Source organism: Merops nubicus, unplaced genomic scaffold (genome assembly GCF_000691845.1).
Source record: "Merops nubicus isolate BGI_N331 unplaced genomic scaffold, ASM69184v1 scaffold29862, whole genome shotgun sequence".
NCBI lineage: Eukaryota > Metazoa > Chordata > Aves > Coraciiformes > Meropidae > Merops > Merops nubicus.
The window spans coordinates 149-15,013 of record NW_008594739.1 but is presented as its reverse complement, the minus strand read 5'-3'; the positions used below and the strand labels follow the sequence as shown (position 1 = coordinate 15,013).

General features: G+C 43.4%; 1 protein-coding gene across 1 annotated transcript; it reads left to right on the top strand.

The window, feature by feature from the left end:
- Nucleotides 1-1,570: 1,570 nt before the first annotated feature.
- Nucleotides 1,571-7,800, top strand: ZP2 (zona pellucida glycoprotein 2 (sperm receptor)). Its single transcript, XM_008935865.1, has 18 exons — nucleotides 1,571-1,617; nucleotides 1,691-1,764; nucleotides 1,956-2,039; nucleotides 2,127-2,221; nucleotides 2,997-3,155; nucleotides 3,505-3,549; nucleotides 3,804-3,968; nucleotides 4,366-4,462; nucleotides 4,542-4,723; nucleotides 5,491-5,620; nucleotides 5,800-5,981; nucleotides 6,061-6,152; nucleotides 6,238-6,362; nucleotides 6,625-6,814; nucleotides 7,076-7,211; nucleotides 7,298-7,394; nucleotides 7,482-7,568; nucleotides 7,655-7,800. Exons 1-18 carry the CDS (start codon nucleotides 1,571-1,573, stop codon nucleotides 7,798-7,800), a joined length of 2,133 nt encoding a protein of 710 aa, XP_008934113.1.
- The last annotated feature ends 7,065 nt before the right edge of the window (nucleotides 7,801-14,865 follow it).

Genomic DNA, 14,865 nt, shown 5'->3' with positions numbered 1-14,865 from the left:
TACTTAGAATTGAAAAGCAATAAAGCAAACTCTGCCAAAGCCCCATCTCTCCTTCTCTGCACACGTCAAGGCCCAAGCCATACTGGGCACATATAAGCAGACTGGGGACTTCCACAGGGCCAGCACCAGTGACATTATCTGTTGTATCATAGTGCCATTTGCAGTAAGTTTTTTTGCTGAGAGTGCTGAAAACTAGAAGTCCTGACTTGGCATTTGGGCTCTTTGCACTGCTGAAGCCTTTTTCTTGGTTTTGGGGTATTTTTGTCTCCCATGATATCATCATCAGTGCTACAAACAGTCCCAAGAAAAGCTATGCTGAGCTCATTGGTGTTTCAGATGCTGTCCTGCTGCCACCAGGGTGTGAAGGACAGGGACAGCCAAAGCCCATAGGAAAGTGCATCTATGCTGAGGTGATTTGGGCGTTCTGGAGTCAGTATACAACACCCTGATGCTCTGGGGTGTTTAGCACTGCCTCTGGGATAACATATTTAAGAAGGAGCAAAAAAAAAAGCTGTACAACAGCAACTGTAGACGGAAGAGAAAAGTGAGAATATGGGTGAGAACAACTCTGCAGACACCAAGGTCAGTAGAGAAAGAGGTCCTCCTTCAGGTGCCATGGCAAAGATTCCCCTGCAGCCTGTGGTGAAGACCATAGTGAGGCAAGCTGTCTCTCTGTTGCAAGCAAATATCACTTGGGCTGGAAAACTCTACAATCTCTCCGGGCACAGGTCTATGACTGTAAAAAGAAATATCAATTGATGTATTTTACATGGATACATGGTACATGAATAAAAAAAGTTACTCCCTGAAACTCAATTTAACATCCTGTTCCTAAATTACAATCCATACTATTAATTTTCTCTCTTCTTATGATCTTTTTGCTTTCTTATATCTCAAGAATTCGATTACTTCTAAAAATATGAGTCTTTGGGTTTTTTTTTACAAGTCTGTCTGAAATCAAAAGCATTGGGGAAGCTGAAAAATAACATCGACCTGAGATATTTTTCTTTCCAGGTTTCTTTTTTGCCACAGCTCTGAACAATGGTTGTCCAACCAAAGCCTACAAAACCCTTCCAGTCTAAAGATCTGGTCTCAGACTTTTCTTCCTCAACCTGCCACTCCTGTTTTCTTCCTGATGAGGTCTATATCTGTATTGCAGATTTGCCCATACAGGGGAACAAAATATTCTCAGTTACATTCAAATTTACCAGTAGAATTGTTTTGAGTCATCAGAAAATCAAAGTGTCACAGAAAGCTGCTTTAAAAAAAAAAAAAACAACTGCCAAATATATGTACATTATTTAATGCAACATCTGGCAAGAGAATAAAGGCAGTATACTATCAAAGCCAGTAAAAATGCCTTCAGACTAGAAGGAAACAACACATGCCAGCTTCCACCCTGCTGCAAGCCCTGCCCTTCATAGCCAGGGGACTGCATCCCAATAGGAGGCAGGTGCAAGCCCCTTGTGCCCCAGGCAGCAGAAAGGCTGCACCTGTGTGGAGCCTGAGCTGGGTCCTATATAATCCTTCCTGGGCAGCCAAGGGGCAAGCTTGTGGTGGCAGTGAGGAGATGGGGCTCTTTGTGAAGCAGCAGGGCTTGAGTGCCTCAAGGATGTGGTGAGTGAGCTCTGGGGTGGGGTGTTGGGTCCCTTTCTTGCTGCTCTCTCATTTGGTTGTCTTTTGCTTGCAGGTTGCTGCTCCTGTTTGGCTCTTTGCTGCCCTTAGTCCTTTGTGCTGATGGACTGGGGGATCAGGATTTCTTTGGTAACGAGGCCTCTCTGGGCTGGTAGTAGTATGGATGAGGGCTTTAGGCTTGCCTGGAGATGCTTGCCCTCTCCTTTGGTGTAGAAGGGGATGCTGAAGACAGGCTGGCTAGCTGGAGGGCCAGTTACACATAGGGTGTGTGTGCCACCAGGAGGGGGGTGGTGGAGCTGATGCCTGTCTTTCACCAGCAGAAAGTGTGACCTGCCATAGGGATGGGATGGAAGTTGAGTTTTCCAGAGACCTTGGAAACTATTCTTGGCATGTGTGTGTTGTTGGTATGTATTGCTGCTGCCCTGGCCCTTTCTGCTGTAGCCTGAAAGGAGATGACTCCCTGCAGGGCTAATCCTCATCATTCTCCCTAGATGTGAGTGGTGAGGAGATCATGTCCTGTGACCACACTGTGGATTACGAGAGGTTGTTGCTCAGTGTCCTGTTTGTGAACTGCACTAACCTGGAGGTAAAGGGTCCTAGTTCTGGGAAGCTGCTGTGATGGAGTGTGTATTTTGATTTTTTTTCCCTGGCCAGGGCTGGGTTTAACAGGATTTCTCACTCTAACTTATTTCAAGTGTGGAAATACTTGCGGTAACTTAAACTCTTCTATAAGAACACTTCATGCTAGAAGCTAGGAAAAAATACCAGAATGCTTGTTCTTTCAAATGGGAAAGTAAAGTCTCAGACATAAATGTTGCATTCTGTAAAGGAATTGAGCTACTTTAAAGGACATCTTGTAGGGGGATGGACCAGGTTCAAGAAATTCAGAGCACCGTTCCGTTTGCACACATATATTGATTAGAGCAGTTAACAACATAAGCTTTTTGTAGCTGTTGATGCAGAGTAGTAAGTGGGAGGCCAGCACAAACTAGCCAAACAGAGGCTTTACTGATACTTGTTGCTTTTAGACATTTAAAATACCACATGACTCTTGCTTTTGGCATTTATTAACTTTTTTCTTGAACAGCTGACTCTCTGACACTACAGCTTGCTAACCCTTGGAGCTCTCTTCTTGAGTCCTCCAGTTTTCTCAGTATCTTCTGCTAGTCAGCCTAACCTTGTGACCCCATGCTTTCCTTGAGAACTCAGTTTTCATAGGTATTTAAAAGTCATCTTGTCCTTGCACTGATGCAAACGCACAAACCAACTCTGAGGCTAAAGTTTAGTCTCAATGGTTTTTGTTTTCCTCATGCTGTGGTGAGTACTACTACCTCTTTCTAACTAATGTATCGTGTCTACAGCATGGTCAGCACCAGCTAAGATTGAGGCTGATGATAAATGACACAATGGGAGAGGAGAAGAATGTCACCTACAGCACCCACTGCAGTAGTGATCATGCAGATGAAATCATTACTCCTTTCTTTGCTGGTGTAACAAACTGTACCAAAGACTTCATGGCAGTAAGTAGAGGAAGGGGAGTGCTATAGATCCTGCTTAGAGGCTTGAAAGGCAGGATGGCTTGGAATTGTCTGGGCTATGCAGAAAGCTGGGGAAAGCTCCAACCAGCTCCAGGGAGGTCTGTTGGCTGAATGTCCACCTTAGCATGACCACTAGCTCTTTGAAGAGCAAGTCTGCAAATGGCTGTTAATGATGCACATGATCTGGCTCCAGCTCTGTTGCAGGGGAATCCAGGACACTGGTGCCAGCTGATTTGCTTTGCAAAACTAGAGTGGAGATTTTTTTTCTTGGAAGTTGTAGGCTTGTGACCACTGCCTGTTCCTGTGGTCTAACCTTTGTGCTGTGTTTCAGGTTATTTTCCCAAGAGTCATTCCAAGCTTCAGCAATGAGCATGTGGTATGTTCCTTCTGTCTTGGACAGGGAGAGTGGGAGACTAGGCTTTGGACCTAAACTGAAAGTGATGTTTTCAAGCTGGAGTAGTTGCCTATATGGAATACTTGCATCTTGTTGGGAAGCCTAATTTTATGCTATTGATATGGGGAGCTTGACTGTAAAACTTGAAAATCTGCAGGGTGAAGGACTGTACAATGCCTTGCTGCTTCTGTGTGGTGGTACCTTCCCTTTCTAAGCAAGGTTCTCCTGTTTTGCAGCTTCCAGCAGCTCCAATGACTTGGACTCTGTCAATTGATGATGGAACCAGAATACACCAGCTGACCCTGGGACAAGCCATGCAGCAAGGCTATAACTTTCTAGCTGTTGGCAACAGCCTGACCCTTCAGGTGGCCTTTACTGGCACTGGAGTAGTTACCTACAAGGTAGGTGAACCAGGCTGGCACTGGGGAGACAGTGCTGCTTTAACAGATGCTAGGTTTCTCCCTGCTGTAGACCTGTGGAAAGCACTTGCAGCTCGTGGCCAGAGCTGATGTTGAGCTGGTGCAGTGCCTAGCTGGTATGTGCAAAGCTGTTTGACTTTGCATAGCTGCCCTTGAACTGCCTAGCTCTATACAAGGGGAAAGCAGTGTGCACCTCAGACAGCAGCAGAGCTGATGGACACCAATGTAAATGAAGTTCTAGCTATAGCCTGTCCTATGAATATCTGACTGGCAAACATGAATAGCAGCAGTCCTAACCAGCAGTAGTTTATGACCCTGCAGGGTTGGCCTTAAGATGGATCATGAGCACTGTCTAACAGGTTTGTATCTTCTTTGTCAGCACAATGATAAGGTGCTCCACACTGTGGCACTCAAGCTCGTGTATGGCCCTCCTGAACATAGACTGACTGTGGAGTCAATAATGCTTTGTGCACCAGGTAATGCATGGGGAAAGTACAGAACCTGATCTGCTTCTGACCTGAGGAAACTGGTATTATATTTAAGATGTTGTTGCAGGTCCAGCCACCTGTAATGCAACACACATGACTGTTGCCATCCCAGCATTCCCAGGGACCCTTATGACTGTGGGTGTGGAGGATAAGACTATCCCCATGGACCAGCTTCAAGAAAATGGGATTGCTCTGGACACACAGAGAGGGGTTAAGCTGCATATTAGCAGGGGAGTCCTGAAGTCCAGGGTGAGTTCTGATCCTCGGGTCACAGGAGTTTGTGATCACAACTCCTTGGTGCTTGCTGAGAACCAGAGCACAGCAGCTTGGACCTTGACTAAGCACCTGTCAGGTCAGCCCTGTGGCTGGCTGAGGGCAGTTGTGATCACGATGGGTACAAACTGACTGTAATAGGCATCACTCAAAGGTGACTTGGGTTTGGCAAAACCAGCTGGAGATGAAAATACTCTTCTTGGAGTGGGTTGGTATCTGGCATGCTGGAAGCAATGCAAGTTAAACTAGCTGAGTGTGAAGAGCACCATGGCCTTGGGATGAGTCAAACAGCTCTAATAGGGCTGGAAAACATCCCTTAAGGCTAGCTAAGGGAACTGGAGTTCTTTAGTCTAGAGAAGAGGAGACCTTATTGCTCTCTAACTACCTAAAAGGAGGCTGTAGTGAGGTGGGTGTTGGTCTCTTCTCTCAAATTCCTGATGATAGGACAAGAGGAAATGTCCTCAAGTTGCACCAGGGAGGTTTTGATTGGATAGTGGGAAGAATTTCTTCACTGAGAGAGTGGTTGGGCACTGGAACAGGCTGCCCAGGGAGGTGATGGAGGTGCTCAAAAAACAAGTAGATGAAGCACTTGAGGCTATGGTCTAGTAGTTGGGGAAATGCTGGGAGGAAGGTTGGACTTAATGATCGTAGAGGTCCTTTTGGACTATAGTGATTCTATTATTCTAATACATGCATATGTTAAAATGAGCTCTTGTTACACTCAAGAGTAACTTGTCTTTCAGCTACATGGGGAGAGCTGCTCAGGACTTCAGTTCTACCTGTCCTCTTTGAAACTGACTTTTCACTTCCATGGGGAGACTGTGATGATGGTCATGCATCCAGAGTGCCCCTGTCACCAGCATGCACCAATAGGTAAGTGCTTGACTTCTGCAGTGGACTTGGCCCATGTGCCACTCAGATGGTGATCCTTCAGCATGGCTTGTCCTTGAACACCTTCACAGGAACGTGCATCTCTAGCCAGAGCACAACAGCTCTTGTCATGCCAGTCAGTGCCAGCTCAGTCTGCTGATTCATGTGAATCTTTGTTACAGCTGCTGTATGCACCCAAGATGGGTACATGGATTTTGAAATCCTTGCTGAGAGTACTACACCACTGCTTGACTTGGATACACTTAAGCTCAGAGATCCTGCATGCCGGCCAACCTTCAAGTCCCCTTTGAATGACAGGGTTTGGTTTCATGTCCCACTGAATGGATGTGGCACCAGGTATTGGGTAAGTGTGTAGCCAAGATTGATGGAGAGGCCTTTGTGCCCTGGGAATGCCCTCACCTAATGCTGTTATTTCTCTGCAGTTTGATGGGGAGAAGATTGTTTATGAGAATGAGGTGAGGGCATTATGGGAAGACCTTCCACTGCACAGGATCTCAAGGGACAGTGAATTCAGGTGTGTCTGGGAAACTCTTTGGATAATACTTAGTCCTGGATATTTTATATACACTTAAGACTTATCTGCTCCTTCCTCGTTATAGGCTAACAGTCCTGTGCTCCTTCAGCAATGGTGATGCCTCCCTCACTGTAAGGGTAGACAACCTTCCTACACTGGCTTCCTCAGTGAACCAAGGTCCTCTCTCCTTAGTTCTTCTAAGCTACCCAGGTAAAGCTGACTCTGGGCTCAGGTCACTGGGAAGTAACTGGTGTCTGTAGGGGTATATGTATGAGTGAACTGCTCTGGTGTATGGGCTTCTAATGTCCTGATGTGCTTCCTTCCCATACATGCTGCCTGAGGCAGATGCCTTAAATCTGCCTAGGCCAGACTGGAGCTGGTGGACTAGAGGCTGCTGAGGAGCTCTAGACCGGAGTTTCTCCAGGATTCCCTTTGCACACTGACTTATCTAACAAGACTTTGGTTCTTGCAGAGGACTCGTACAGGCAGCCATACCGTGATGACCAGTATCCAATAGTAAGGTACCTACGACAGCCCATCTTCCTGGAAGTTCAGGTCCTGAACCGCAATGATCCCAACCTCTATCTGGTGTTGGATGACTGTTGGGCAACAGCTTCACAAGATCCAAGTGTACATCCCCAGTGGAATATTGTTGTTGATGGGTGAGTTCCCTGCCAGAGAAATGGAAGTGCTTTTGGCAGCTGGTGGGAGGATACCTTAATTTTCCCCTGCACCCTTCCTCCTGCTTTAGGAACAGAACCTCAGGTAGAAGGCCTACATTTGAGGTGACCTTCCAGGTACTGCTCTGGTATGCTGGAACTTGTAGGAAGATGGTAGTACTCTATACGTAAGCCTGGTGCTTAAGAAAAAATCTCAGACCTTCTCTATTCTGCTGTTCTGACTTGCTTCTTACCTATTGGCAGGTGTGCATATGACCTGGACAGCTACAGGACTGTGTTTCATCCTGTAGGACATGGTGTCAGCTATGCTAACTACCGTCAAAGGCTGGAAGTGAAGACTTTTGCCTTTGTCTCTGGTGACAAAGCCCTTCCTGGCCTAGTAAGTGACATTTTTCTTCTACTTAAAGCAGCTAGTAGAAGCAGTTACTGTCTCAAAATGAATGGACTTCTCATTCTTCATCCTAGGTATACTTCCATTGCAGTGTCCTGATCTGTGACCGTTTTCAACCAGACTCCCCTTTGTGTATGACAAGATGCCCTAGGCCATCTAGAAGCAAGCGAGGTAAGGTCTAAGCAGGTGTTAGGTTGTACTGATCCAAGTTAATCCACTGTACTCTAGGGTTCACTGCTACTATATTACTTGTTGCAGAGAGTGGGGTGCCAGGTGTGAACTCTGCAGTGGTGAGCTTGCAGGGTCCTGTCCTCCTTGTGCCAGAAGGATGGTCTGCAACCCAAGGTACTAAGATAGTGCAGTTCTAATGTATGTTGGTTAGTTTGTGGGGATGGGTCTTCACTGAACCTATCTTTCCTCTTGCTTTGTAGGGAGCGCTCTCTTAAGCAATGAGGCATGGGCTGGCATTACAATGACTGCTGTTGGTATTCTCTCTCTGGTGGCCACAACGCTGCTATTCTTGGCTTTTCTTAAATGCCTAAAGAGAAGAGCCTTCATGGTAAATGTAGTACAGTAGTGTATCTTTTACAAATAAACTTGAAGTAGAAATGTGACTGCAAAACTTTTTCTGGTTGAGTTGTGTAGCTGTGGAGTTGTTGCTATATAGCATTCAGGGAACTAGACTGGACAAGATGGACTGGACACTGGCCTGTTGAGCAGTGGCACTGCTCCCAGTGTCTTTGGTCTGAGTATTCTAGTTGAAACTAGAAGCTTTTAAAAGTTCAGGCTTTCTGGGTAAGGCTCAAGTGACACTGGCAGTTTCCCCTGTATGGGATGATTTCTTCACCTCCTTAGTTCACATTACAGGGTGACTGACAGGGTACTAATTAATTTCTTCTAATACTGTGGGACTTGGTTTCTTACTAGAAGATTCTACAGTGTTCTCTTGCCCTTTTCTGCGATGGTAGAAGAGGATTTAAAGAGAAAAATTAGCTTAAGGCAAAGCAGTGCTCCTTAACTGTACTGTTAACTTGTAGTGTCCATGCACCACATGGACACTGGAAACAGTATTGCCTAGACCCTCTACAGCAGTAACCAAATACTTGGTATAAATTTACTACTGACTTAGGTGGTGAAAACAAGCAGTTTTTTATGATACCTACTCTGCAGAATCAAAGCTAAACAGTGAATTACACTAGGAGATTTGTAATCACCTAGCTTACAAAAACTTTAGATTCAATCTAGGTCTGAATATAAGGCTTTAACAAGGGCAAATGGTAGCCGCTTGGTGGATGTTTTGTGGTATTTATGTATCTTAGTGTCCTCTTGCTTGTTCCAGGTAGTAGCTTTGCTATCTAATTGCTAAAGAACAATCTGTGTAGCAGTATTTGTCACATTTTTCTTCAGGATAAAAGTCAAATCATAATTTCATTTGGTTTTGGGTTGTCATAATCAAGTCTCTGTATTGCAGAGTTGGAATGCAATGTGTAGGCTATAACCTGGAACCAGCCTTAAGCTTACTGCTAGTGAAGGTGGAAATGAATCAACTGGCTGTTAAAAACCCAAGCAAATATCTTGCTGAGACTTGGATGAAGACAGCCTCATCACTATAAGCAGTATCAGTTTGACAAGGTGTCTAGATTCAAACTGCACACATGCACAGCTCTGCTGCTGCTTCTCAGCCTAAAACAAGTTTGGGAAGTGCCCTCTGCCACAGCCTGATGTGCTACAGTCCTCTAAGTCTTGGAAAGTCTTAATTGCCTGAAATTCAAGCTCAGTTTCAATGTATAAAATGAACTTCCACACAAGGGAAACAGGGCAAAATTAAGGTGGTTACAGAGGACTTGGCTGAGATGGGGAGTATATGTTTATCTGTATAGCATCAGGTATGCTGTTTCTAACAACAGCAAAACAGTCTGCAGCAGTGATTCTCCTTAGCTGCATGCCTCACTTTTACAGGCAGGGAGGATTAAATGTGACTGAATAAACTGTTCTAGAGTAACTTAACTTCATGTACTCATCTCTAGGACTAGAAAATAACCATGTAAAAGTAGTTCCTTAATCTGCTTGGTCTGTGCCTTCAGATTGTTTTCAGTGCTATAGCTTCTTCAGAAACATGGAGATTAGTTTTCAGCTCTAAATTGACTGGCTAATTTCTTAAACTACACTTAGGTCAAAGTCCCCTGTGGCATGGGGACATGGGCACCTGAAGGAGGTGTAACTTGTGATAGCCTGGTCCAGTCCTCTTGTACTGAACATTGGCTTCAGCACCACTAGTCATCTCACTAACCAGCAGGTTCTTGGCTTCTGCCTCTAACTGGGTACTGGGCTCTTGCAGCAAGAGAGAATTTATTTCAAGTGTGCCAGATGGTTGCTACTTTCTCTGCTGTTGCAGTTAGCAGTAGCTTCTGTTTGGCCATGCTTATCTCTGTAGGTCTGGTCCTCATTTTCAGATATACTGCTGTTAGCAATGTGTCTTAGGGGGTCTTATGCATTATTTTCTTGTTTTCTTCCTTATAGACCAATCAGTATCTTATTTTAAAGATTCCAGCACTTGATAACAAAACCAAGACCATCTCTTGAAGTAGAAATCTCATCCTCACAAGAACAGACTGTGTTCTGCTGTCACTTAAACAGCTTATAAATAATGTATCTGCATTGTAACTGTCTGGGTAACAGACAAATTTTTTTTCTGACTTGACCTAGTTAAAGGCAGCAAGAAATAATCTCCAGTACCACTTTGCTCTATCTGTTAAGCCTACCAGTGTTTAAGGAAAGAGCCACAGAGGGAACCTGTTCATATTGATTAGCAAATACATGCATTTTTAGGCTCTGAGCAAGGAGGTTAAAACTTGGGCTTCTTGAGTTGTTAGTGATGCTTATTCTGCTAGATTAGACTCTACTGCAGTAGAGGTCAGCCAGGGATAATGGGGTGCTCTGAAAACCAGGAGGTTTAAACCCGGGGCCTACTTAAGAGGCTCATGTTTTGCTTCTCATCACTAACGTTTTCTGGTTCTGTTACTCCTAGCTTCTGTCTTACATTAGAAATAATTCAGGGTAACTATGGATTGTAGGAAAATTTTTATTTACTGAATCTGTTTCAGATTTGTTTGCCTTTTACTTTTCTTGTGGCTTTTCATTACCTGTCAGGGTCAAGAGCTATTCAGTGAAGCAGTCTTACTCTGATAACGTTTATTGTGTATTCCTTTTCCTGTATCTACTTAAACTGAGTACTGCTAGCCATCCTAATCTTGTCACTGAAGATTTGGCTTCAATGACCACAGCACTGAATTTCCTGAGTCTTTGTTCTGACATTCCCCCTTGCTGTGTTGAGTTCTTGTTGGACTTTGTGGCAATCAATTTTCATTTTTGAAATGCTTTGCAAATGCTTTTGTTCACAATTATATTAATCCATGTTGTGCTATCATCTGTAGTATGTGCAGCTCCTCTAGTTCCTAGATACGTGAGCTCTGTACTGCAGGTTTCAGTCAAAACCTGGCTTTATTTAAATTGGTTAGCAACACCCAGCACTTATTTTAAAACTTCACTAAAGGAAAAAAAATTCTTTACTGTGTGATTCAGACAATTACAGAAGGCTTTTAGAGCAATATTTGTAGTGAGGCTGGAGCCTGCCTTTTCTGATTCAACAGGCTAGGAGGCTATTAAGAAAACCACAAGGTGGAAAAGACTCTTCCTGCTTTTCAGAGCTAATTTTCTGGTGGCCAGAAGCCACAGCCACTTCATAGGAGCACCAGGAATATGTAACCTTAGTGCCTTTGAAAACTAAGGGAGGAAAAAGGGGTGCTTCTTGAAAGGAAGAAAAGAGTTTTGTTTTACTCACAATCATCTTGTCAGTAATACATGCTGAAGCAAAATAGTTGTTGATGCTTGGAAGAGAAGCTACTCACTATACCTGTTTTGTCTCTCCCCCTGCTTAAAAGACTTTTTAGATTATAAAGAGTTGTGTAGCAATTTGTTAGCTTTCTAATCAGTTTTCTTTACATGTAAGTCTTCCTAATCTGTACAAAAATTTTAAAACTTTTTATAGCCTCTTCTGGCATGCTAATAAATTCAAAGATTTTCTATTGTACTTTTTGATGTTGTTTACACGATCAATATTCTTACCTATGAGGAAGTCAGATGCTCAGTTTGTTGCCCTTCCTCTCTGAAGAAATGCTTTCCAAACTCAAGTGACCTTGAAGGGAATTACCAGGTAACAATATAAACTAAATACCATTAGGTTGTAGGTAGCCAAATGGGGTTTAACAGTATATTTAGCCTGCAGGCAGAGGGAGGTTGCCTCAGCACTAATGCCACATCATCTAACGATTAGTTGTGCAGCACTCAAATTGTGTTTGGCCTGTTTCTTTATGTTCTTCTAGGTAACAACTGGTCCCTGCTCCTCTAGGACTTGATAATTGGAACAGCTCTCTTACACTGAACATTAATTTGCTTATACCATTTCCTACCCCTGGTGTCATCAGTATGAGTTTCTGTGCTTAGTGCTTTTACTTGTTATAGTATAGTTTCATAACAAAATGGTAATTTTCAGGTGAAACTCCCCTTCTGTAGCAATATGTAAAGAATAAGGTGATTTGTATTAGCAGTTACTCTTCTGCACTAAACCAATTACAGAAAAAGCCCTATGGTACTTGGGATTAGATAGGTTCAGCTGTAATTCCTTTTTAATGCAGATGTTTGGAATTGCATTAAAGCAAATGCATTAAAACCCTCAATCCTAGATCTGATTGTAAAGCAAAAGTACTGAGTCATCAAAGACTTACTGCACACTTGAGGGACATGAACATTTTTGGTTCTTTAGTTGTACTATCTCCTAGATGGAGCCTAAGACTCTTCTATGTAACCTGGCATGAAAGGTGGTTGTATTCAGAACTTCAGCAGGGCAAGAAATATAGTAATGGGTGTTTTAAAAGATCAGTGTATGTTTTTACAATGTCATGGTAGCTGTTCATTACAGCTTTCTGTGTAGATGAGGACAGCACTATCTGTAGATAACAGTCCTCTTAAAGTGAGCCAGTTTCAGTCATGCAATTATACTTTTTCTCTACACATTGTCTTACACAGTCAAGCAAATGAGGTATAAAAATACAGTTGCATGTGACCAGAATAAAAAGGAATTGAAGTGCCCTGTTGTACTAGGAATGTAACAGCCTTAGGTTAAACATTGTCTGGTAGTTCTGTGTAAACAGGGAGAGTGATCAACCCAAGTCCAGCTCTGCTCTCTGAGCATGCAGGGCTTGATCAAGTCAGTGGACAGACTCTGCTAATGCTAATTGTCAAGCATGCTGTGCATAATAACATAGGGCTGGGGGCTCATCTGCTACAGCCCCTACTTCACTTAAAGCTTTATTAATGAGCTATTTTTTATAAAACAGACTTCTGGGTACACTTTCTTAGTATTAATGTAAATTCCATATGAAAAGAGTGCAGTACTGAGGAAGGAATCTATATTTTTAATCAGTTTATAGGGTCAACAGAAGAGCAATGAAACTATGAATTTCACACTGGAGCCACTTACTTGCCAGTCACTTCTATGATTGATTTTGAGCCTGAGAGGTGTTATGGTTGAAATGATTACTTAGCCTATTGTTGAGCAAACCACCTATTATACAAGTCCTGTTGATTTAGCACTTGGCTGGAACATGAGGTATTTCTGCAAAAGCTAGAAAAGTGGTGCTTGATGAAGAGTGTTTAGGTAAGGGACAGTGCATTGTACTTAACTGCATGGGATTTTTAGCTCTTTTTAAGCCAGGCAAGGCTGATATTCTTAACACTACATCCCTCCATGTTTCTCCTCATTCTTAAGCATGGAAAAAGATTGAATGTTCAGGCAGAGAAGTGTTTCCTTGCTTCTCGTTCCTGGCTGGACCTCCACTCCAGGGTGCCTGGAATTTACTAAGTATAATGTTACATTGGCTGTCATGTGGATGTTATGTGAAAGATATTCAAGCCAACATCCCCATAAATTGAACTATTTTTCATATAGCTTGCATATATGAAGCTGGAGATTTGCACTAGGAAGGGTGTTTTAAATACTTCACTTATCTTTAGCTTTCACTTTTGCTTCTATCTGTTTTACAAATCTTACTGGCTGGGGACATGAGACAGAGGTTGCACACAGTAGCAGCCATCTGGGTCAAAGGGAAGTCTGTCCTTGCCTGGTTCCTGTCCCTGGTTAACGTTGTCTGCTTAGAGGAAGACTGTCAGGCAGGGCAAGTGAGAAGAGATGTGTTTGTGTTTTTTTTTTTTTTTTTTTGAGGTGGAGAAACAGCCTATCTAAAAGCAGTGAAAAGAGGTGTGTTTTTTTTTTTTTTTTTTTTCCCCTCTTTCTCCTGGGATAATTAACTCTACAGTTCTCCCAGGGTGGTTCAGTGGAGAAGTCTGAATGAAGACTCATTTAACTTATTTAAATCAAGGAAAACAGATTGGAGGGTGGGGTTTTTTCCTCTTCTACTTTATAAACTTACTTCAAAGCCCAGCTCTATGCATTCCCTCTTTCTGTACAAGTGCTGGTGTTTCTCAGTCCTTTTGAAGTGTTAAAGGACTTTGTGTTTTTAAGCTTACTTTACAAAGGATTCCTTTACTGTGTTCAGGCTTGATGTCCCCCTTGACACGGGGAAAAGCATGTAGAGCTAGCACCAGGGCGTCTCAGCTTAAGCTCAAGCAGCTGCTTCAGGAATCATAGCAAAGTTTGCTGCTACAAATCTGCAAAAGAATCAGGCTATCTGGCGTCCTCCATGATGTAGGGGTTAAGGTTGCAGGACTGGTTGCCCATTGAAGCATGTTTGTCTGAAGTAAGGATTGGTGAACTAGATCCTTAGGGTTGATTAGGCTGAGGACTCTGGGAACAGTGCCATGGGAGTGGAAAGGCTCCTGCCATTTCTCTAGTGGACTGGAGCTTGTTGTGAGCTGGTGCCAAAGGTCACTGATTGTCAGGCCACAACCATTTGCCCCTGGGAACAGAGAGGGCTCCAGATGAGACAGAGATGTTCACATGGTGCTTGTGTCTCCAAAGGTAAGTTGAAAACACCCCTTCATCATGCTCATAAATTGTTTTGTATAGCCACGGGCCTGGGGAAAAGCAGGGTGAATAGTTTTAGTTTCTTGTTTGTTGTCACTTGGTGTGTTGATGTGCTGGCTTGCATTGAATCTGTTAATGGCTGCTTAATGTTAAAGGGCAGTTTGTACAGCGCATGGCGAAGCCTGGGGTCCTCTAAAGGGCCAGCCGATGATGACCACGTGGGAGCGAAGAAGACCACAAGAGGTGAAGAGAGCATGCGTCAAAGAAGACTTCCTATTCTGGGAATTAATTTGCATAGACCCACCTTTTAATGAGTATGTATTAGCAGAGACAATAAAAGTCGGAGGCAGGGCCTGTGTGGTGTGTCTTGGTTGAGCAGAGACTCCTGGCGCACCCAGCGCTCTTTGCATGCCTTTGTTCGTTTAATAAGGTTTAAATTTAATTGGAATCTGGTTTTGTGCTAAATTATTTCTCACAGAGGCCAATAGTTAAGGAACAAACTGTTCCATTTATTTAGGAACAACACCAACTAAAATCAAAGGTTCAAGAAAGGTAATGTGTATATGTAACACACAAAAACCCAGAGGGGAAGGATTAGTG